General features: G+C 45.7%; 1 protein-coding gene across 1 annotated transcript in view; it reads left to right on the top strand.

Moving 5' to 3' along the window:
- Nucleotides 1-21,661, top strand: part of SAE1 (SUMO1 activating enzyme subunit 1) — a 70,196-nt gene extending 48,535 nt beyond the window's left edge. Inside the window, exons 7-9 of the mRNA XM_082438268.1 lie at nt 9,537-9,681; nt 16,954-17,023; nt 20,643-21,661. Of these exons, the coding sequence (XP_082294394.1) occupies nt 9,537-9,681; nt 16,954-17,023; nt 20,643-20,735 (308 nt within the window). The 3' untranslated portion in view covers nt 20,736-21,661. The remainder of the gene's footprint in view (nt 1-9,536; nt 9,682-16,953; nt 17,024-20,642) is intronic.

Raw genomic sequence — 21,661 nt, 5'->3', positions numbered from 1 at the left:
CTGGTGGACTCTGAGGTGGGAAACTAAGGTCACTTGAAGTGATTTTCTTTTTTCTTTTCTTTTTTTAAACTAGCCTGTCTTCTATCTTCTTTCTGCTTAGAAGTGTGCTGACTTTGGAGTCCATCGTGATCCTGAGCCTCAGTTTCCCACCTCTAAAATGAGGATGGTAACAGTTGTACCTACTTCATTTTTTTTTTTTAATTTATTTATTGATTTTTGGCTGAGTTGGGTCTTTGTTGCTGCGCGGGCTTTCTTTAGTTGCGGTGAGCGGGGGCTACTCTTCGTTGCGGTGCACAGGCTTCTCACTGCGGTGGCTTCTTTTGCTGCGGAGCACGGGCTCTAGGCGTGTGGGCTTCAGTAGTTGTGGCTCGTGGGCTCTAGAGTGCAGGCTCAGTAGTTGTGGTGCGCGGGCTTAGTTGCTCTGCGGCGTGTGGGATCTTCCCGGACCAGGGCTCGAACCCGTGTCCCCTGCATTGGCAGGCAGATTCTTAACCACTGTGCCATCAGGGAAGCCCTAGTTCATTCTATTTTATTTTACATAGGAGAGCTCATTCTGAATATAGTCTATTTATGCCCCCCTTTTTTTAAACCTAAATGCTATTAAAATTTTAAAATGTGACTAAAAACTGCTTAAACATAATTTTAATAGCTGAATAATATTCCATTCTGTCAATCTATCATGTTTCATGTAATCATCGTGTTATTGGATATGAGATTATTTCCAGATTTTTTGAAATACACATAAATAACATGGCAGCGACCGCTTACACATAATTAAATCACTGGCCAAGGAGCATGACCTTTTGTAAAGATCCTCGATACCACATCTTCACATGGTTTGGTGAGCATTCTCACTCCCACCAGCTCTGGGTGACAGAGCCAGTGCCTCTGCCTCTCGCTCAGGTTGAGTAATCGTGGTCTTTCATTTGGTAGGCAAAAACTGGCAGCTCATTTCTGAGAAGTAGGACTCTCCTTTCTCCCATCAACAACTTTCATCCAGCTGCCTCAGGTTCTTTTCAGAAGAGAGTGAGCTGTAAATAACAAGAGGCAACTTTCTTTCTCTGTTTTGAGCTGATATGTGATGAGATCAGAGACTGGCCTTCATAGGAGGGGTGAAAGGGTGGGCAGGACTTGGTGCTTAGAAGGGGTGTTTCAGAAAAAGTCTTCAGGGGAGGCCAGTCTGGAGGTGAAGTTCTCTGAGAAAGAAGTCAAAGGACTGTGTGGCCGTGGTGACAGACGGGGGCTTATGCGAGTGCCCTCCGTGGATCGTGAGCTCTGCCTTCTGGTCCCCAGCACAGCTCAGCACAGGCGGTGGGGGTGGAGTGCAGGTGCTCAGGAAATGTTTGTGGATGAAAAAGTGAATGAATGAGTATATGCACATGCATACTTTTAAGTTTCTGGGTTAAAGAGAAAAACTAAGAGTGAGGTAGATGAAGGGGGGAGTGGTGTGGAGCTGAGCTGAGCAGATGGCCAGATGCCGCAAGAGGTAAGAGGCTGAGAGCCAGCAGAACTCATGGTGGCTTCCTGGAAATGCCCCGCCCTCCTCAGTCCAGCTGTGTCCCTCCTTTGAGCTTCACCCCCGTGGGCTGGCAGTTCTGTACCTTTAGCCCTCGGATACAGCCTTGAAAGCCAGGCTTCTATCATGTTTCCCTCTTGAGGGCAGATGTGGTACACTGTGTATCTTTTTTTTGTTTCTTGCTGGACATTCCATGTTAAGCATGTTTGTAAATAGTTGATAAGAGAAACAGATCCTTCCTCGGTATCTTGAGGACTCCATTCAATTCGATTAGTCATAGCGCAGGCCTGGTTAGGGTCTGTGAGGGCCTTGTGTCGCTTTGTTGTGAGCCTTCTCCCCACCCGTGTGGTGATTTTCCTTCCTTCTCCAAACATTGAAGCTTCCCGTGGAACAGATACTTTCTCAGTGCCTACTATGGGGCAAGCCCTGTGCTAGGCATTAAGTAGATAATAGTGAACAAAACAGATATGGTCTCTGCCCCACGGAGCACCAAAATCTGGTGGAGGAGACAAGTCAGTCCTTATACAAGTGAATTTACACAGATGACTGTGAAATCACAAACTGAGATTAAGACCCTGAGGGAAAGAATAGGGTGCGGAGAATAAAGAGTATAGTTCAGAGCCGAGGCGCTGTAGTCCCCGGAGCTCACTGCTGAGTTAGTGGTGGTCACACAGTCACATGAGGAATCACAGCATGAACAAATGTGTCAGCTCCTCTAAGGGCCATCCGTGCAAGCTGGATTTATGGAGGTGCGGACAAGCAGTGGCAGTTCTGGAGTAGCGCCATTTACCTGATGCTTACCTGGCACCGTCCGAGGTGCTTTACGTTTATCAGTTCCCTTAATCCTTAAGCCCCTTAATAAGGTCAGTGCTCTTACGATTCCCATTTCACAGAGGAGGCTCGGGGATTCCCATTTCACAGAGGAGGCTCGGCGTCGTTGTCACTTGTCCAGGGTCACAGTAAGTAGGAAAATAGGGGATCCAGAGCTGTGCTCCTTGCTGCTGCACTCTGCTGCCCGCGGATTCCAAAGCTCCCCAGGCCTAGGCAGGGCTTTGCAGAGAGAAGGCGCAGCAGGCCCTGACAAGCAGCATGTGAGCGTGCTGAGGGCGAGAGGTGGGGAGGCTCAGCGTTTGGGGCTGGGGGCCTGTGAAGATGAGGTGGTTCCGCCCACTGGGGAGGGAGCTTGGCAGGCTGCTCGGTGAGACCACTCCCTTCTACCCCATCACGCTCTCTCAGAGCTCCTTTTCCAGTTCCCACCTTTTGTTATTTCATAGGTAGTTTTTGTTTGTCACCGTCACGAAATGCTCTGAGAGGCAGAGCATGCATCTTGCTCTCCCCTGCCCAGCTCAGGCCCAGCACAGAGTCCGTGCTCGCTACGTATTCATTGAATGAACAGTTGACTAAATGTGAGACCTAGCGTCTTGCCTGAGCAGATAAGCTACCAGCTAAGAGGATAACTCTTATTTTTCATTTTCTTGGAAGTTTATGTCACCCAGGAGTGGATCTGATTTCCAGGCCATTCCCAGAGATAATGAGTCGCCATTAAGTGAGCCACTTTGGGGAGAATGGGTGGGGAGCACCAGAGAGATGGGCGAGGGTGTCTGGCACAGAACAGCTTTAGGCATCAGCCAGGCAATTTTATATAGATTTGACTTTGTCTCAGTTGAACTGTTTTGGGAAACAGCAGTTGGGTTGGAGCTAGTTTGCAACATTGATTTCATTTTTTTCCTATAAAAATACTGGAGTCTTTGGATGGCCTTAGTGATTATGCTAAATATAATCATGCCATTTAAATGCAATAAGAAATGTTTAGAAAGAAATAGAGTGATTAATAACATTGCTTCCCAAATTCCTGTTATAACACTAATCTGGTATTCTGATTCAGATTGAATTTGAGTTAATTTCTTTTTGCAAAAGTAGTAGTTTATTCACACGTACGCAGTTTTTCTTCTAATCCATGAAAAGGTGCTTGGTTTCCCCTTTTCAAAGTTTGTCTTCTCTGTTACATGGGCAAGTCCTGAACTATAGCAGAGACCCCAGCCTATCCTCTGTAGCGGTGAATGTCATCCCCCCTGGACTTCTGCAACCTGAGTTAATTAAAAGGTACAGATGAAGTTAATCAAGTTTGGAACTCTTATTTTGTGCAGTGTTTTAATATGTTTCAATGAGTCATCTTTTGGCATCCCTGACAGTATTTGATCTTCATGGAATAGTTTCATAATCTGGAAACTGGTGGGGAGGTGCTCTTCAGAAATGCACAGTCAACAGTGCTATGTGTGTGTCTGGCTATTTGGGAGGGCGGACAGCAGAACAAAGAGGAGAATTTAATAAGCGAGAACTCGTTCAGGGCTAGGGTCAGTTCTGAGGCTGCTGCCCGTCTAGAGCACTGGGCTTCTTCCCACCCCCCCTCCACCCCTGCTAACTGGAGTGCTGACATTAGAAAAAGAGTGCAAAATACAGCCTCTGTTTGCTTTGCTGCAAATAAGTGGCCGGACTGACTGGCCCCCTTCCCGGAGGCCCTGGGCGGACTTCAGATGTGGTCAGCAAGGTATCTGGACGGTGCCAGGCTGCCGGCCCACGTCCAGGCGGCCTGCACCAGGAACAGGCAAGGGGCCCAGAGAGACAGCGGGGCCAGCTGCTGGCTGCCTCTGCTCCTCCTCTGAATGCCGTCTTCTTTCTTTCTGAGATGAAACTGGTCTTACCCTCTGAAGATCGATGGGCAAGGTTTCGTACAGCCTCCACCTCCACTTCTCACCCACTGAACTAGTAACTTAAAATTAATGGACCAGGGGCTTCCCTGCTGGCGCAGTGGTTAAGAATCCGCCTGCCAATGCAGGAGACACGGGTTCGAGCCCTGGTCCGGGAAGATCCCACATGCCGCGGAGCAACTAAGCCCATGTGCCACAACTACTGAGCCCATGTGCTTAGAGCCCGTGCTCCGCAACAAGAGAAGCCACTGCAATGAGAAGCCTGCTCGCCACGACTAGAGAAAGCCTGTGCGCAGCAACAAAGACCCAACTCAGCCATAAATAAATAAATAAATAAATTTATTTATTTATTTTTAAATTTTTTTAAAAAGGACCAGTTGAGAGAGGGCAGGGCCCCGTCATGAAAATGCATCTCACAGAAATGTCGAATAGGCGTCTTCCTGAGGTGGGGGGCAAAGAGCCAGACCACTTGGAATCCCTGGGCTGCATTCCTGATGGTCCTGGCTTTCTCCTGGATCAAGAGGCACAGATTCCGAATGCCAGCACTGGCATTTCTACGCCACTACTCATTGGCCGTCCCATTGAACAAGCCGCTCAATCTCTGAACTTCGGTTTCTTCACCTGTAAAGTAGGAAGAGCATTCGGACCTACCTACCTCCCTGGGTTATTGTGGATGTAAAAGGTTTAGAATGGTGCCTGGCATGGAGTAGGCATTGTTTGTTTTGCAGTTGTTATAATTGTTTGAGTATGCTTCAGGAGCTGTGTTTCATAACCAAAAGACGAAAAGTTTTGTGGTGAGGGCTGAAAAAATGATCCTCTCTCCTCTGTGCCTTGTGACAGTTGGTGCTTCTGTCCCAGTGACATAGAAATAAGAGGACTGCACAGGAGGCAGCTAGGGCGGGACTCCTGCTGCTGTCCAGCAGCCTCATTCCGTTCCCGCATGCTTGCCACTGGGCCTCGGACTGTGCATTTCAAGCGGCCTGCCCTTGGCACTGCCTCCGTCATCTGCTCAGGCAACACTGATGCACATTCTGGGTCCATCTTCTCAGGAGTGATTGACAGAATTAGTGCTGACATTCGATACAGTCCGCTCGGAGTATCCTCTTTTGACTGGACTAGCACATTTCCAGGTTCCTTTGTCTTCACAGGACATTGTTGGGAAAGAGGCTTGGTGTAAACAGCGATGACCCGCCACTCTGCAGTCTTTTCTCCACCCTGTCCCCAAATGCTTGCTTGATTGCATTTGTTTACTCCAAATTGGAATCCCAGTGACACATCTGCAAAGTTAGAAGTTGAGCTTAGGTGATGGCAGGTCTGCGTTAGCCAGCATCCAAATTGTCATCGACTTTTGAGTTGTCTGCCAAGTGGTCAGGTAGAATTGAGGGTTGTAGAAGCTGTGTTCTTGAAAACGAGAGGAGAGTAACAGTCCCAGACAGCAAACAGTATTCAAAACAGGTGTTCTGGAACCTTTTTAAAATAAAGAATAGAAAACCTCTGATGTGCAGAGCCCTATGCTGGGCACATGACAAGCGATCTTCCTCTGACACCGGCACTGAGAAAAGCATAGCCCAGAAGCAGGTTGCGTCTTCTTTTACCTGGGCCTCCACGTTTTGGGATCTTCTCAGAACACTGTGTTGCCCATTGATGAACTTCTCTCAGGCTTCAGTGGAGCCATCTGTCTTGACCCCTAAATTCCCCATCCTCCCCCGCCATCGCTTTCAGACTGCAGAGACCAAGACTCCCTTGCTCACCATCGGACCTTCGGCACGTAGGTCAGCCGCGCACACTGAGTGCTCGCTCGTGCTGGTGAATGAATGAATTCCTACTGCTTCTTGGAGGGCGGTTCTCACCGCACTGCTCGTCACCAAAACTGTGAGTCTTAAGAAAACAAAGAGAAGGACAATGATTCCTTAGTCTGGGGCAAGTTCCAAATACTTGCGTTTTTAAAGAGCCTCGCAACAATTGCCTGAGTTTTCAGTCCACCTTATCTTTTAGGGAAGAGCCCCTTGTACTGAGGGAGAGTGTAACTTGCTGGATAAGTTCACTTTTTCAGTCAGCAAATGCTGATGAGACTTAAATGGAAGCAGTTTGTGAACTGTGAGTGTGAGGGGCTCTCCCAGGGCACCCGGGGATCTACCCCGCTCTACCTCTGCTCCGGAACCGCCTGTGTGGTGTGGGAGGAGGATTGCCCTAGAGACGAGGCTCCAGGCTGACTGTGCGCCTGCCTTGGGGGGCATGTGGGGAACAAGAATGCCGCCCAGCCAGCCTGCAGTGGGCACCCAGACAAGGCATTGTGGCGGTAGAAGGTGCTTGTATTTTGATCAGTCTTCTGCTCCTGCCTGTGTCTTTTCGTTTGCGCTACAATTTCAAGCCTTGTTAGGGTCTTGTTATACAGTAGTGCTGATTTGCTGCCATCATCTGAACCTTTCCTCTGGTTCACATCCGGAACAAAACGTCCGTTTCTGGAGGTTGACATAATGGTTGTAGTAAGTAAGGGAGGTTTTGTTTGTAATGATCTGCCTGTCTGATGAGTCTGAGCACTTGGCTGGCCTTTCTGGCTGAAGCAGTTCATCCTTTGAACTGATGCCTGGAATGCATGCCTCCTCCACCTGACCTCTCTTTTCCCTCTGCTGGAAGTTGCCCCCACCCTTCTTCCCAAGCCCACACATACTTCGCTCATGTTGCTTCTTCAGGGAATCTTTACTTGACAGCACCCTATAGAGGATGTCACATCCTCTGTTGTACTGTCATGGCACTCATCACAGTAATTTTAGTCATTTTTGCAATATTCGATTACCTTTCTGACTATATTTGTTGAATAAATGAAAAGTATTACCTTTCACTTGGCCCACATTTTAATTTACATATATATATATATATATATATATATATATATATATATTTATTTATTTATTTATTTATTTTTGGCTGCATTGGGTCTTTGTTGCTGCACGCGGGCTTTCTCTAGTTGCGGCAAGCGGGGGCTACTCTTCGTTGCGGTGCGCGGGCTTCTCATTGTGGTGGCTTCTCTTGTTGCGGAGCACAGGCTCTAGGCACGTGGGCTTCAGTAGTTGTGTCACGTGGGTTCAGTAGTTGTGGCAGGCGGGCTCCAGAGCACAGGCTCAGTAGTTGTGGCGCATGGGCTTAGTTGCTCCGCGGCATGTGGGATCTTCCCGGACCAGGGCTCGAACCCGTGTCCCCTGTGTTGGCAGGCAGATTCTTAACCTCTGAGCCACCAGGGAAGCCCCCACATTTTAATTAATGTACTACTTCCTGTAGAATGAAAAAAAAATGTGTTTAATTATCAACATCTATAAGGATTTATTTATTATGAAAAGGCTTGCTTTTTAAAAAATTTATTTTATTGAATGAAGTATAGTTGATTTAAAATGTTGTGTTACATATGTATGGAATCTAAAAAAAAAGAAATGGTTCTGATGAACCGAGGAGCAGGGCAGGAATAAAGACACAGACGTAGAGAATGGACTTGAGGACACGGGAAGGGGGAAGGGTAAGCTGGGACGAAGTGACATATATACACTACCAAATGTAAAATAGATGACTAGTGGGAAGCGGCTGCATCCCACAGGGAGCTCAGCTTTGTGCTTTGTGACCACCTAGAGGGGTGGGATACGGAGGGTGGGAGGGAGGGGATATGGGGATACATGTATACATATAGCTGATTCACTTTGTTACACAGCAGAAACTAACACAACAATGTAAAGCAATTATACTCCAATAAAGATGTTAAAAAATTTTTTTAATAAATAAATAAATAAAATGATAGTACCATAATCATTGCTAATTTATGTCAGCCTCAATTCTAATACTTTCCACTAGTCTATGTTTAGTTGCTGTCTTGATATTGTGTTTGCAGATAGTTCTCGTCTTTAAAAGAGAATTCACCAATAAAGAGAGATGTGATGCCAAAAAAAAAAAGTCTTAATTTCTGCTGTACAGCAAAGTGATTCAGTTATACATATATAGACATTCTTTTTCATATTCTTTTCCATTATGGTTTATCACAGGGTGTTGAATATAGTTCTCTTGTGCTATACAGTAGGACCTTGTTGTTTATCCATCCTGTATATAATAGTTGGCATCTGTTAATCCCAAACTCCCAATCCTTCCCTCCCCCAAACACCTTGGCAACCACAAGTCTGTTCTCTATGTCTGTGAGTCTGTTTCTATTTCATAGATAAGTTCATTTGTGTCATATTTTAGATTCCACATATAAGTGATATCATATGGTATTTGTCTTTCTCTTTCTGACTTCACTCAGTATGATAATCTCTAGGTCCATCCATGTTGCTGCAAATGGCTTTATTTCATTTCTTTAAAATAAATTTATTTACTTATTTATTTATTTATGGCTGCGGTGGGTCTTCGTTGCTGTGCGCAGGCTTCTCTAGTTGCGGCGAGCGGGGGCTATTCTTGGTTGCAGTACGCGGGCTTCTCATTGTGGTGGCTTCTCTTGTTGTGGAGCACGGGCCCTAGGTGCGTGGGCTTCAGTAGTTGTGGCACGTGTGCTCAGTAGTTGTGGCGCACAGGCTTAGTTGCTCCACAGCATGTGGGATCTTCCTGCACCAGGGCTCGAACCTGTGTCCCCCACATCAGCAGGCAGATTCTTAACCACTGCACCACCTATTTCATTCTTTTTATGGCTGAGTAGTATTCCATTGTATATATATACCACCTCTTCTTTATCCATTCATCTGTCGATGGACATTTAGGTTGTTCCCATGTCTTGGCTATTGTGAATAGTGCTGCTGTGAACATAGGGATGCGTGTATCTTTTTGAATTATAGTTTTGTCTGGATATATGCCTAGGAGTAGGATTGCCGGATCATATGGCAACTCTGTTTTTAGTTTTTTGAGGAACCTTCATATTGTTCTCCATAATGGCTGCACCAGTTTACATTCCCACCAACAGTGTAGGAGGATTCCCTTTTCTCCACGCCCTCTTCAGCATTTGTTATTTGTAGATTTTTTTTATGATGGCCATTCTGACCCGTGTGAGGTGGTACCTCACTGTAGTTTTGATTTGCATTTCTCTAATAATTAGCGATATTGAGCATCTTTTCATGAGCCTGTTGGCCATCTTTATGTCTTCTCTGGAGAAATGTCTATTTAGGTCTTCTGCCCATTTTTCTTTTCGATTGGGTTGTTTGTTTTTTCGTTGTTGAGTTGTATGAGCTGTTTGTATATTTTGGAAATTAAGCCATTTTTGGTCACATTATTTGCAAATATTTTCTCCCAGTCTGTAGATTGTGAAAAGACTTGCTTTTTAACCTGTCTTCTTCCTTTCCCAGTGCTCCTGAAGTTCCGCACAGATAAAGGAAGAGATCCTAGTTCTGATACCTTTGGGGAAGATTCTGAGTTGTTGCTTCAGATTCGAAACGATGTGCTTGACTCCCTGGGTGTTAATCCTGACCTGCTTCCCGAAGACTTTGTCAGGTTGGTCTCAGTACTTATCACAGTTTAGCCTGGATTGATAAATGTCTGTTTTCAGTATTTGCCTTAATTTGGGGAGATGCTTTATTAAGACCGAAAGCCCTGAGGAGAGCCTCCTTTGCCACGTTCTGCCACCTCCTGTGGCCCTCTGTCCTTCTGTTGGTACAACAGCAGTATATGAAAAATCGAGGTGACCTTGTATGTGTGCAGGTATAACTGCACAATAAATGGAGTGGCGGGGTCAGGAGAATGGGTTAATCATTTGGTAGACATTGCCCCATTGCCCCCATTGATGACCTACCAGTTTATACCCTCAGCAGCAAAGGCATCCCTGTTCCCGGGGTCCTCGCCCTTAGGCGCTGGGATGCTTTCACCTTAGGCGACCAGTCTTTTGCTCTTATACACAATCAGGTTTAGGATTTGATTGGATCGGTCCAAAGGGAGACTGGGTCAGGAACCCCTTCCAAGCAGTTCTGGGGTCATCTCATTACTCTCACTCTGTTTTGCTGTATTTGGGGGGCTCCCTAAACTGCTTTGCTGCTCCAGCTTGTAGCAGTAATAATGATGGCTAGAATTTACTGAGCAGCTGTTATAATACCAGGCATTGTGGTAGTTGCTTTCTGTACATGCTCTCTCTTGACAACAGCCCATTTTATAGGAGAGGGAAAGTTAATTTAGAGCTCAGAGAAGTTCAGTGACTAGTATGAGGTTATACAGCTAATAACAACAGCACCACGTATTGAAGACTTTCTGTGCTTTACCAACACAGCCACATTTAATTGTTACAATAATCCTCAAAGTGTGTATTATTATTTTCCCATGAGTTAAATGAAGAAACTGAGGCTCAGAAAGATAGTCACTTGTCCAAGGTTTTAGTAAGTAGCCAACCAAGATCTCACCACACTGCTAATCGCTGGTAACAGCACAGTACCTTGGTTCCTTTTCAGCAGTAAAGTAAATCGGAGTCCCTTCATTCCCTAGTCCTTTCCTTATTCACTCGTGGCTGGGAGCCTCGCTTAGACACCAGCAGACCTCAGCCGATTTAAGACCAGCAGTGGGCTTTGAATCCCCTGCCGGGCCCTCAGCCAGAAAGAGGCAGCTGTCTACAAGGTGCTTTTGTAAATTAGCACTGGGAGGTCGGGGCTGATGACACTGCAGGCTGGGATGGGGTCCCTGTTTCGGGCTAACAGCGGGCACACTTCTCTTGGTGGAGGAGCAAGTGGTGCCTGCTCTGCGCTTCATGGCAGGAGGCGGGCAGGCTCTGCAGGGCTCCAGCTTCAGTGGACGTAGCCAGGCCGCAGGGCCGCCGAGCACACCCAGTGCCGCGTGCTGGGCCTGAGCGTGCCGCCGAGTGACTGATTTGGGTGTTTAGAGTGATGAACGGCCTGCCTCTGCATCGCCAGCCAGTGGCAGAGGCCCCGCTTCCCAGAAGGAGAAAGCCACAGCCTAACTGCTAACAGCCGGACGAGCTGCCGGCTAGTTTCCTCTCCAAAGTGTCCCCCCTACCCCTTTGCAGAAACCGCTTTCCCGTGACTACGCCTCATGTGCTCAGGCGCTCCCTCTCTATTGCCTTGTGAGTAAGAGGTGGTTGACGGCCTCTCGAAGTCTGTCTGTGGCTGGTGGAGATGAGGCTGGTGGAGATGGGCTAGGGATGCGGCGAGGAAATGAGCCGCCGTCTGGCAGCTGAGCTACCCTCACAAATTACCCACTGCCATCTCCGAGCAGGGTGTGCTTGCTTGAGTAGGGAAAGCTGTGCCCAAGTCTCCATTTCCCTCATCTGTCTGTGATCTGCTTGTCCTGTCCCTTCACGTTATGTTATTTATTCTCTTTTCAGAGAGCTTTATTGCTTTTCTGATTATGAAAGTAACGGATGCCCATTGCCAGCAAGTATAAAAGGGAAGGAAAGGATCATCCACAGTCCTCCCAGTGAGAAGTAGCCACTGCTAACTTGGGGTTTAATTTGGGGGTTTAGCCTCACAGACATCAGTATGTGTCTTTATTCATGTTTTTTCTCTTTTTAAATATCAAAATGAGATTGTACCTTTCATGTGATAGCCTTCTTTTTCCAGCGTATCATGGACTTGTTTGTGTCACAGATACAGATCCATAACTTCACTTGTGCTGGATAATGTTTCGTTGTCTGCCATGTGGTTATTTATTTAGCCGTTACCTTATTGGTGGGTACGTGAGTTATTTATAGCTTTTCACTATTATAAACACTTGTGATGAACATTCATAATTTGTATGTGTAATATAACTTTTACTGTTTCAAAAAAATTTTTTTATTGTGGTGAAATACACACAAGATAAATTATGCCATTTTAACCATTCGTAAATGGACAGGTCAGTGGCATTAAGTACATTCACATTGTTGTGCACCTGTCACTATTATCCATCTCCAGTACTTTTTCATCATCCCAAACTGAAACTCTGTCCCTGTCAAACACTAACTTCCCATTGTGTTGCCCCAGCCCCTGATAACCTCTATTCTACTTTCTGTCTCTATGAATTTGATTGTTCTACGTATCTTGTATAAGTGGAATTATACAATATTTGTCCTTTGGTGAACTTACTGGTTTTTAAGTTTCAGAGATAATATATATCTTATGGAAAAATCAGATAGTGTGGAATAAATTCAAAGATGAAAATGAGGAGGAGTGGGAGGCACAGACTATTGGGTGTAAGATAGGCTCAAGGATGTATTGTACAACACAGGGAATAGAACCAATATTTATTTATTTATTTTGGCTGCACCATGTATAGCTAATATTTTGTAATAACTGAATGGAAAGTAACTTTTAAAAATTGTATAAAAAATTTAAACAATTTAGAAAGAGGAAAATGAAAATTACTCATAATTCCGTAAACCAGAGAAAATCACTGCATTTGTTATTATATTTTTTATCAGAGATTATGTAAAATCAACAAAAATCCTTTGTAGATTAAAAAAAAAATATTCATTGTTAGTAAGCGTGATGGGAAAAGGTACAACCTTTTAAGGAGGCGGTTTGGAAATAGTATCGAGAGTCATTTAAGTGTTCCCTCTTTAGCCCAGTAATTCTGCTCCTTGATAATGAGAATATACCCGAAAGAAATAATGTGAGCAAATACTTATGTACAGAAGATATTCATTATCATATTTATAAGAAAGAGAAATTGGAAAGGCATTAGAGTTAATATTACAGAGCAAATGCAAATACACAGATTAAAAATGATATGAAAAACGTCAAGCATACAGAAAAATGGAAAGAATAGTGAACAGTAGTAAACATCTATATACCACTCAGTTAGATTCAGTTGTTAATATTTTGCTTTTTTATTTTGGGGAGGGGGGCAGAATGATGACATGATGCTTAAGAATGCATCAGAGTTCATCCGTTGCGTTTGGTTCTGTGCTTCTTTTAATCTGGGAGTTGGCAAACTGTTCCTTGCCACCTGCTTTTGTAAATAAAGTTTTATTCCACACCTACTCATTTGTGTATTATTTGTGACAGCTTTTGTAGAGTTTTTACAAAGAGTTTAAACAGAGACCATATGGCCTATAAAGCCAAAAAATTATTTGGCTTTAAAGCAGAATGTTAATGTCTGGTTCTTTACAAAGAAAGTTTTCCAACTCCTGATCTAGAACAGTTTACTGCCTTTTTTTTTAGGAGTTCAGGCCAGTTATATTGTAGAATATCCCATATTCTGAACTTGTCTGATTATGTCTTGAGATGATGCTTGTTTTTGTCTTGTTTAGTTTTTATTACTTAGACTTATACAGTGAAATTTGTTCTTGTTTCCTCATGGTGTTTTTTTTTTTTAAATTTACATACAGTCAAATTTATTCTTTTTTGTTATGCAGTACTGTGAGTTGTTTGTGTGTTTTGTTTTAAAGTTCCGTAAAATTTTACGAAGACACAGAGTTGTGAAACTACCACCACAAACAAGATATGGAAAAGTTTTGTCACACACCCCCCCACCCCCCAAATTCCCTCATGCTGCCTTGGAGTAATCAGCCCCTTCCGTACCTGCAACCACTGACCTGTTCTCTGTCCCTGTAGTTCTGCCTTTTTCAATAATGTAATATAAATGGAATCATACAGCATGTGTAGTCTTTTCGAGTCTGGCTTCTTTCCCTTAGCCTAATACCTTTGAGATTCATCCATGTTGTGTGAATCGATAGCTCATTTCTTCTTATTGCGAGTAGTAGTCCACTGTATGGACGTACCACAGTTTATGCACCAGATGAAGGACATTTGGGTTGTTCCCAGTTTTTGGCAATTGTGACTAAAGCCAGTATAAACATTCATGTGTTTTTGTGTGAACATAAGTTTTCATTTCTCTTGGATATGTATACCAAAGGGTGGAATTGATGGCTCATATGGTAACTCTGTTTAACAATTTGAACTCTCTTTCACAGTGGGCACACCACTTTACCATCCCACCAGCACTTTATCCAGGTTCCAATTTCTCCACATCCTTGCCGACAAGTGTTATTGTCTGTCTGTTTCAGTGTTAGTGGGTAATGAGTTGCATCTCACTGTGGTTTTGATTTGCATTTCCCTGATGACTAATGATGTAGAGCATCTTTTCATGTGCCTACTGGCCATTTGTATATGTTCTTAGAGAAATGTCTATTTAGATCATTTGCCCATTCTTAAATTGGGTTATCTTTTTATTGTTAAATTGTAAGGGGTCCCTGGATACAAGTCCTTTTGTCAGATACATGATTTGTAAAAATTTTCTCCAATTCTGTGGGTTGTCTTTTCACTTTCCTGATAGTATCCTTTGAAGTAGAAATGTTTAACTTTTATGAAATATAATTTATCTTTTTTTCCCCCGTTTTTACATGTATGTTCTCGTCTGAAGAGTTTTACAGTTTTAGCTTTTGCATTTAGGTCTGTGATCCATTTTTGAATTAACTTTTGTACATGATGTGAAGTAGGGGTCCACATTAATTCTTTTGCCTTTAGAGACCCAGTTGTCCGAGTAACATTTGGAGAGTATTGCCATCTTAACAATACTAAGTCTTCTGATCCATGAACTTGGGGATATCTTTCCATTTATTTAAGTCTTTTATTTCTTTCAACAATGTTTTGTAGTCTTCAGAGTATAAGTTTTACACATTTATTGTTAAATTTATTCTGAAATATTTTATTCTGTTGGATGCTATTGGAAGTCAAATTCTTAATTTCATTTTAAGGATGTTCATTGCTCATGTATAGAAGTAGATTGATTTTTGTATGTTAATCTTGTCTTCTGCAGCCTTGCTGAATTTAATAGTTCAAATAATTTTTCTGTGGTTTCCTTAGAATTTTCTATATACCAGATCATGTCATCTATGAATATATGTATTACTTCTTCTTTCCAGTCTGGATGCCCCTTATTTCTTTTTCCTTCCTTCCTAAAATGCCCTGGCTAGAACCTCCAGTACAATGTTGAATAGAAGTGGTGATAGCAGACATCCTTGTTTTGTTCCTGATCTTTCAGTCTTTTGCCGTTAAGTAAGATGTTAGCTGTGGATTTTTCATAGATGCCCTTTATCAGTTTAAAGAAATTTCCTTCTCTTCCCAGTTTGTTGAGTGTTTTTATCTTGAAGAGGTGCTGGATTTTGTCTCATGCTTTTTCTGTGTCTGTTGAAGTGATCATGTGTCTATATGTTGCTGGTTTGGTTTGCTAGCATTTTGTTGAGATGATAAAAAAAAGCAGAATGTTAAATTTGTATTGTACGATCACATAGAATGTAGGTGAATTTTTTTTAAAGGAAAAATATTCCCACATTTGACTGTCTTTGAGTAGTAGAATTATGGTGACTAGTTTCTCTTTGGTATAGTTCTCTGTGTATTTTATAGTTCTGCAGTGAACCTTGGTACGCGGGAGGAAGAGCTGCCTCTGTGGATGGACAGATGGGAGTGCTGGGCCCGGCCAGGGGGTGAGGAGATGGGCATCCCCAAGCACAGTTGATGCGAGCTGAATGGGTATAGCCTTTCTGGAGGGCATTTTGGCAAAATATATCAGGACTCAACAATTCTGTATTTGGGAATTTGCCATAAGGAATTGTTTGGACACCACTGCCAAGATGTATGGTCACAATGTTGAACAGCTTAAATATCCATCAGTAGGTTACAGGGCACAATGAATAATAGCTGCTATGACTTGGGTTTTAAATTATATATATTTAGATATGTGCCCTTTTAAAAATGTCTAGAAGGGGGCTTCCCTGGTGGCGCAGTGGTTGAGAATCTGCCTGCCAATGCAGGGGACACGGGTTCGAGCCCTGGGCTGGGAAGATCCCACATGCCGCAGAGCAGCTGGGCCCGTGAGCCACAACTACTGAGCCTGCGCGTCTGGAGCTTGTGCTCCGCAACGGGAGGGGCCGCGATAGTGAGAGGCCCGCGCACTGCAATGAAGAGTGGCCCCCGCTCGCCGCAACTAAAGAAAGCCCTTGCACAGAAACGAAGACCCAACACAGCCAAAAATAAATAAATAACAAATAAAAATAAAGGAATTCCTTTAAAAAAAAAAAAAAAAATGTCTAGAAGGGTATGTACCAAACCAAGAAGACGGGAGGTGGTCTCCTCGTGGTAGGGTTCCATAGGGAAGCTTTCCTTTTAACTTGCCTGCACCTCAATTTGCTCATTTAAAAAACCCTTTTGTGTTCAGGGATGGGAACTGGCGAGGCATGGTTCCTCTGGGGAGGTGGGGGGAGAAAGCGTTTGGCTGTCCAGGATGGGTGATTGGGGCAGGTGACAATATTAGCTAAGATTTGTCCTCTGGATGCCCATCCTGGCCCGGAAGGGTTGGTATCTACGTGGGTAGTGAAGGCTTTTTTCTGCTCCCGTGCTTTAATCTCAGGCCCCGACTTTCCCATGCCTCCTGCATGTTAACACAGGCCTACTCCTGACATTTGTCTGGGAATAGCATATAGAACCCACTGCCCATTGTGGGTCAGGAGAGAATTGCGAGAATGTGACCAGGGCACTGAAACATCTGATATTTGTAGGACTTTATTTTTAGGACGCACAGATATAGCCTTTCCTTTAACTTTAAAAAAAAAAAAAAGTTGTGAAACAATTCTTGCCTGCCAAGGTTCAGAGGTCATTCCCAGCCACCTACTAACCTGGATCAGATTTAATTTTCACGCCTAGTTGCCAGCATTAGCATTGCTGTCTGAATTGACTCCTCCTGGTAGGAGATGTTTTCATTCAGGTGAACCCACTACTGACCTTTTCCAGATGTCCTTACCAGCCTTCCTGTTCCTCGGTGCTCCATTTCATTTGTCTTCTCTTTTAGGTACTGCTTCTCTGAGATGGCCCCAGTGTGTGCAGTGGTTGGAGGGATCCTGGCCCAGGAAATTGTGAAGGTAAAAAGTCACTGTGGCATAGAAAATCATTGACCCTGTGCACCATGACCTTGGATGTGCCAACAGAGGGAACCCAGGACTGTCTTAGAGAGCTGCCTGGCTTCTCTGACTCCACTCGCCCTGTCTCCTGCCCTCCCCATTGCCTTCCTTCCTTCCTTTTTCCACCCCATCCTCTTCTCTCCAGCCCATCCAGGTGGGCCTGCAGCAAATGATCTTTGAGTGCCTGCCTACTCAGAGCTGGACAAAGAGCTTGTGAGGTGCTGTGCACCGTCCCCTAACTATACCAGCCGGTTATCTGGTGCTTATGATATTTGTCAGGTATTCTGCCTCTTACAGCTCTATGAAATGGGCACTGTCCTGACCCCCATTTAGGCGTGGACACCGAGGCCCAGAGAAGGGATTCCACGACCTGTGCTTCTCCACCTCTGCTTCACAGTTTCTCTCCACCCATGGCCATGGCGTCAAAGCACCCTCTCGTTACTGCACACACCATGGGCGTGTATAGAGCAGGGGGAGATCAGTACCAGTGGGGCCCGTGCACTGTGCCAGGAGCCCCACAAGGCTCTATCCAGGGTGACCTGTGCCCACGTTAGGCAGGTGCCGTTGTCCCTCTCAGAAGGGAAGCATTTCATGTAGGGTCATGAGGTAACCAAGTAACTAGCACAGCCTTTTGAGTCTCTTCTGGAACGTTTGAGTTGCCAGAACTATAGCATACCCCCAGATGTATTTTACTTTCTTTGGGGACTTTGATATTTGCCCAAAGATATTGAATTTGCCTTTTGCAGGTTCTTAACTGCTTTAGTGGACTTGCAGTGATGGGGTGTCCTTTTCTTTCATGGAGCAGAGTTGTGCCTGGTCAAATAATTCTCCACGTCCATTTACACGTCAGGTTTGAGCTTAGGAGGACAATTTGGAGACCAGCTCTCACTACTTTGTCCTGCTCTGGAAACATTTGACTCAATTTGATGGTCCCACCATCCTTTCAAGGCCTTTTTTTTCTCTCTTCTTTCCTGATCCTTCTCTCTGGATCTATTCTTTCCCTAAATCTAACTTTCTATGTCATAGGCAGTAGGGGTGAGCACCGAGGAGGTACAGTGGGAGAAGAGGAGAAGCATGGGATGCCGTGCCTGCTTTCTTGCTCATGCCTTCTGCTTAACCCAGACTGATAAAAAAGTTCAGCTATGTCCCCAGTCTGAGAAGTTGGCTGCCCAGAGGACTGTGTTGAGAAGGATTCTGAGGCAGGAAAGAGTACAGTGATGGAAAAATAAGGGGGGGAATGGGAACATAATATATTTTTTGTAGCCTACAGTGACGACAACAATAGTAGATAACATTTATTGAAAGCTCAGTGCGTACCTACCGCACAGAGACCGTGTTCCCTACGTGGATAGACTCATTTGATCCTTACAACAACCCAAGAGGTAGGAGCTGGTGATCCCTGCTGTATGAAGGGGGCACTGAGGTGCAGAGAAGCGGCGGAGCCAGGACTGGAGCCCGTGCCATCTGGTTTCTGAGCCTGTGCTCTGCCATCAGGCCTCAGGTGCCCTCCCTAAAGGCCCTCCTGTCCGTCGGGGCTCTGTGTGGACCCGGGGCCACCGTCCTTGCGCCCTTAGCCTCACCTCCATACCTCCCATTGAGAAGCTGCTCCCTGAGTTTTTCATGTGGGATGGAGATTGTGGGTCAGGCAGGTGGCCTTGACCCCACTGTGTGCAGGGGCTTCTCTGCATCCCAGTCCTAACCTCTAGTGCAGCCCCCTCCTTCCTGCCTGCAGGGGACAGCTGTTGCCCAGCATCTTGTTTCTGTTTATCCCAGATAGCCAGAGTACTCTGCATTCTTGGTTGCTGGGTGTGTTTGGAATCTCCTCCTACCCCCATCTTGCTTGGGAAGCACTTTACCTTTTGCCCCATGTTCACCCCATGCCCTGCTGTCTTGTCCCCGCCACTCCCCCTTACTTAACACCGTTCCAGCTTCGGCCAGCTGGCGGTAAAGACCTACAATCTGAGGGCCGTGGACCTCCCCCTTTTCCCTGGTGGGACCATCTGACCACCCGTAAAAAGTAAACATCGGGAGATGAGGGGGGCAAATGTATAAGTCTGTTCCCTTGGAATCATCTTTGTTTCCCTCCTTCCTTGCATCATTCCAGATACCACATGTTCTATCCATGTCCTCTGTCATGTCCCGCTTCCTTGGGTTTAATCATCCTTCTTTTCTCTCCCCACTGTCCGCGGTCGGTCTCCCCACCTAGAGTACTAGAGGTGAGAGTGACAGCAGCAGCCTTATCAAGCTCCACGTGAAAACGCCTTGTGTCATCTCCTGGAACTTGGGTTCTCAGGTCTAAGATCCACCTGTGGGCTCTTGGGCCCTTCCACCTGGCTGAGTGCTTGGGGCCTCAGATATTGGGAAAGGACCTCTGGCCCCCGTTAGTCATAGCAGCTCCCATTTATTGAGAATTTACTACATGCCCGACACATTACAAGCTTGATCGCATTTCATACTCACCAGGGGCCCTAGCAGGCAGGGGCCATTTATTTGCCATTTCATATGCCAGCCCAGAGAAGCAAACCTCTGATCCAAGCCCCAGGCAGGGAGGGACTTCAGAATCCTTAATATCTAGCACAATACCTGACACAGAGTAGATGCTCAATACATTTTCCTCAGAAGAATGGTTATTTACGGAATAACCACTCGGAATAGGTATAATTGTCTCCATTTTACAGATGAGAAAGTGGATTGGGATTGGCACTCCGTGCAAGGAGGAGAGGTTCGGGATGTTTAGAGCACACTCCCAACCTTGTAAAGAGGTCCTGCCTTAGGGACGACAGCACGGTGCTCCCGGAAACCGTGACAGCCTGCCTAGCAGTCTGCGTGGGTGATGTCTTCCTCTTTAAACAGTAACCCTTCTTGCGTTGAAAATGTCCACCATCGCCTATGGACCTTTCCCCAGTACACACAGGTACACACATGATTCAGCATGTAATTTCAGGGACTCTTAACTCCATCTCTAACAGTGCTGTGAACTTCTGTTAACCCCACGAGATAATCATCATTTTCATGGCTGACTGGCATGTCCCAGGCCCTCTGGACCCCAGCCCTGGCCTGTCCCGTGGAGGGCAGGCAGCACCGCCTTCTCGTGGAAGCGCCGCTTCTGCATCAGTGAGTGTCCCTCCAGGTGACGGAGGCTGCAGCCTCAGACGTGTTGGACTGAATCAGTGCCTTTCTCAGTTGAATAGTCATAAATAATTATTGCTGCCGTTAGCCAAGCGGTGCTTCTCCATGTTAGGCATTGTTTTAGATATTTGAGGTACAGCATCTTTTTTAATCCCTAGGATAAAACATTTGTTATTTTCCTTTTACATGGGGAAAGTAAAGGTCAGAGAGGCTAAATGATCTGCTCAAGGACACACAGCTGGTAAGGGACAGAGCAAAGGGACATGACAATTACAATCAGAAGTGTTTCCCAACATAGCCAAATAGCCCCTGGGGAGCAAAATCAACGTCTCTTGCGACCCACTGCCCACGTTGCTTTTAGAAGATTTCAGCTTGGGGGTTTATTCTCTTTTCTCCATTTTATCCCTTTTAAAGCACTTGAGCTGAACCCTCTTCTTGTTTCGCTCCCCAGGCCCTGTCTCAAAGGGACCCTCCTCACAACAACTTCTTCTTCTTTGATGGCATGAAGGGGAACGGGATTGTGGAGTGCCTCGGCCCCAAGTGAACCCAAGACTTGGCAGCCGCGGCGATGCTGCCCGCGGCTTGCTCACATGTGATCCTTGTCCCCTTCCCCCGTGACGGCCCTCTCCAGGCGAGGGAGAGTGAAGTCACTGAACCCATGCAAACCGTTTCCTGTGAGCAGTGAGGTCATACAGATGTGCTGCTTCTCAGCACCCGGGGCTGCTAAGCAAGGGGCGTAGGTCCTGGCTGTCGCCGTTCCCGTCCCAGGCCTGCGCGGCCAGCACCTGACAGCCCCCTCTGACTCCTCGTCACGGCGTCGCCAGTCCCCCCGGCCACGAGCCAGCACGCCTTGTTGCTTAGGAGCCTCTTGCCACCTTCTCGGCCTTAGTCTCCGCCTGTTGTCACACAGAGAGGAGCATGACTTCAGGTGGGGAATAAGGCCTAGGACCGATGAAACACTAGTGGAACCACAGTTCCAAATGCCGACAGGTGCCCTTAGAGAGGAAAAAACATGGCAGGCGGAATGTATTTCCTCCAAAGTTTGAGACTCTGAAAAACAACAGGTGGCATCTGGTGTGCTATTCTTGAGTTTTAGTTTAGGATTAGTTGAGTTCCAGCCTGGATTTTGGACGAGAGGAAATATCACCAAGTCCTCTTGGGTATGAGGGTGAGACCTTGCAAATGGAATATTAGCGGGAAAGCTCGTTTTAAAAAGGCAGATTCCCTGGTCCCACCCCCTGGGGATTCTGACTCCTTGGCCGCGAGCTGGGACAGAGGAGCCCGCCCTTCCCACGGAGCCCCATGCCGATGCCGTACCGACCCTCGCTCTGGAGGCTGTCGCGTGTTAAGGGCTGTATCGGCCCTTCATTTACCCCCCTGAATTGCAGCTGTTCGTGTTTTTTTTATATTTTCTATATTTCCTTGGTTCTTTAAAAAGGAATGATTGAAATAAAGTTATTTGCTTTAGGA

This window comes from Balaenoptera physalus, assembly GCF_965194825.1.
Source record: "Balaenoptera physalus genome assembly, chromosome: 19".
Taxonomy (NCBI): Eukaryota; Metazoa; Chordata; class Mammalia; order Artiodactyla; family Balaenopteridae; genus Balaenoptera; species Balaenoptera physalus.
The sequence above is the reverse complement of the archived record's forward strand: the minus strand, read 5'-3'. Positions and strand labels throughout refer to the sequence as shown.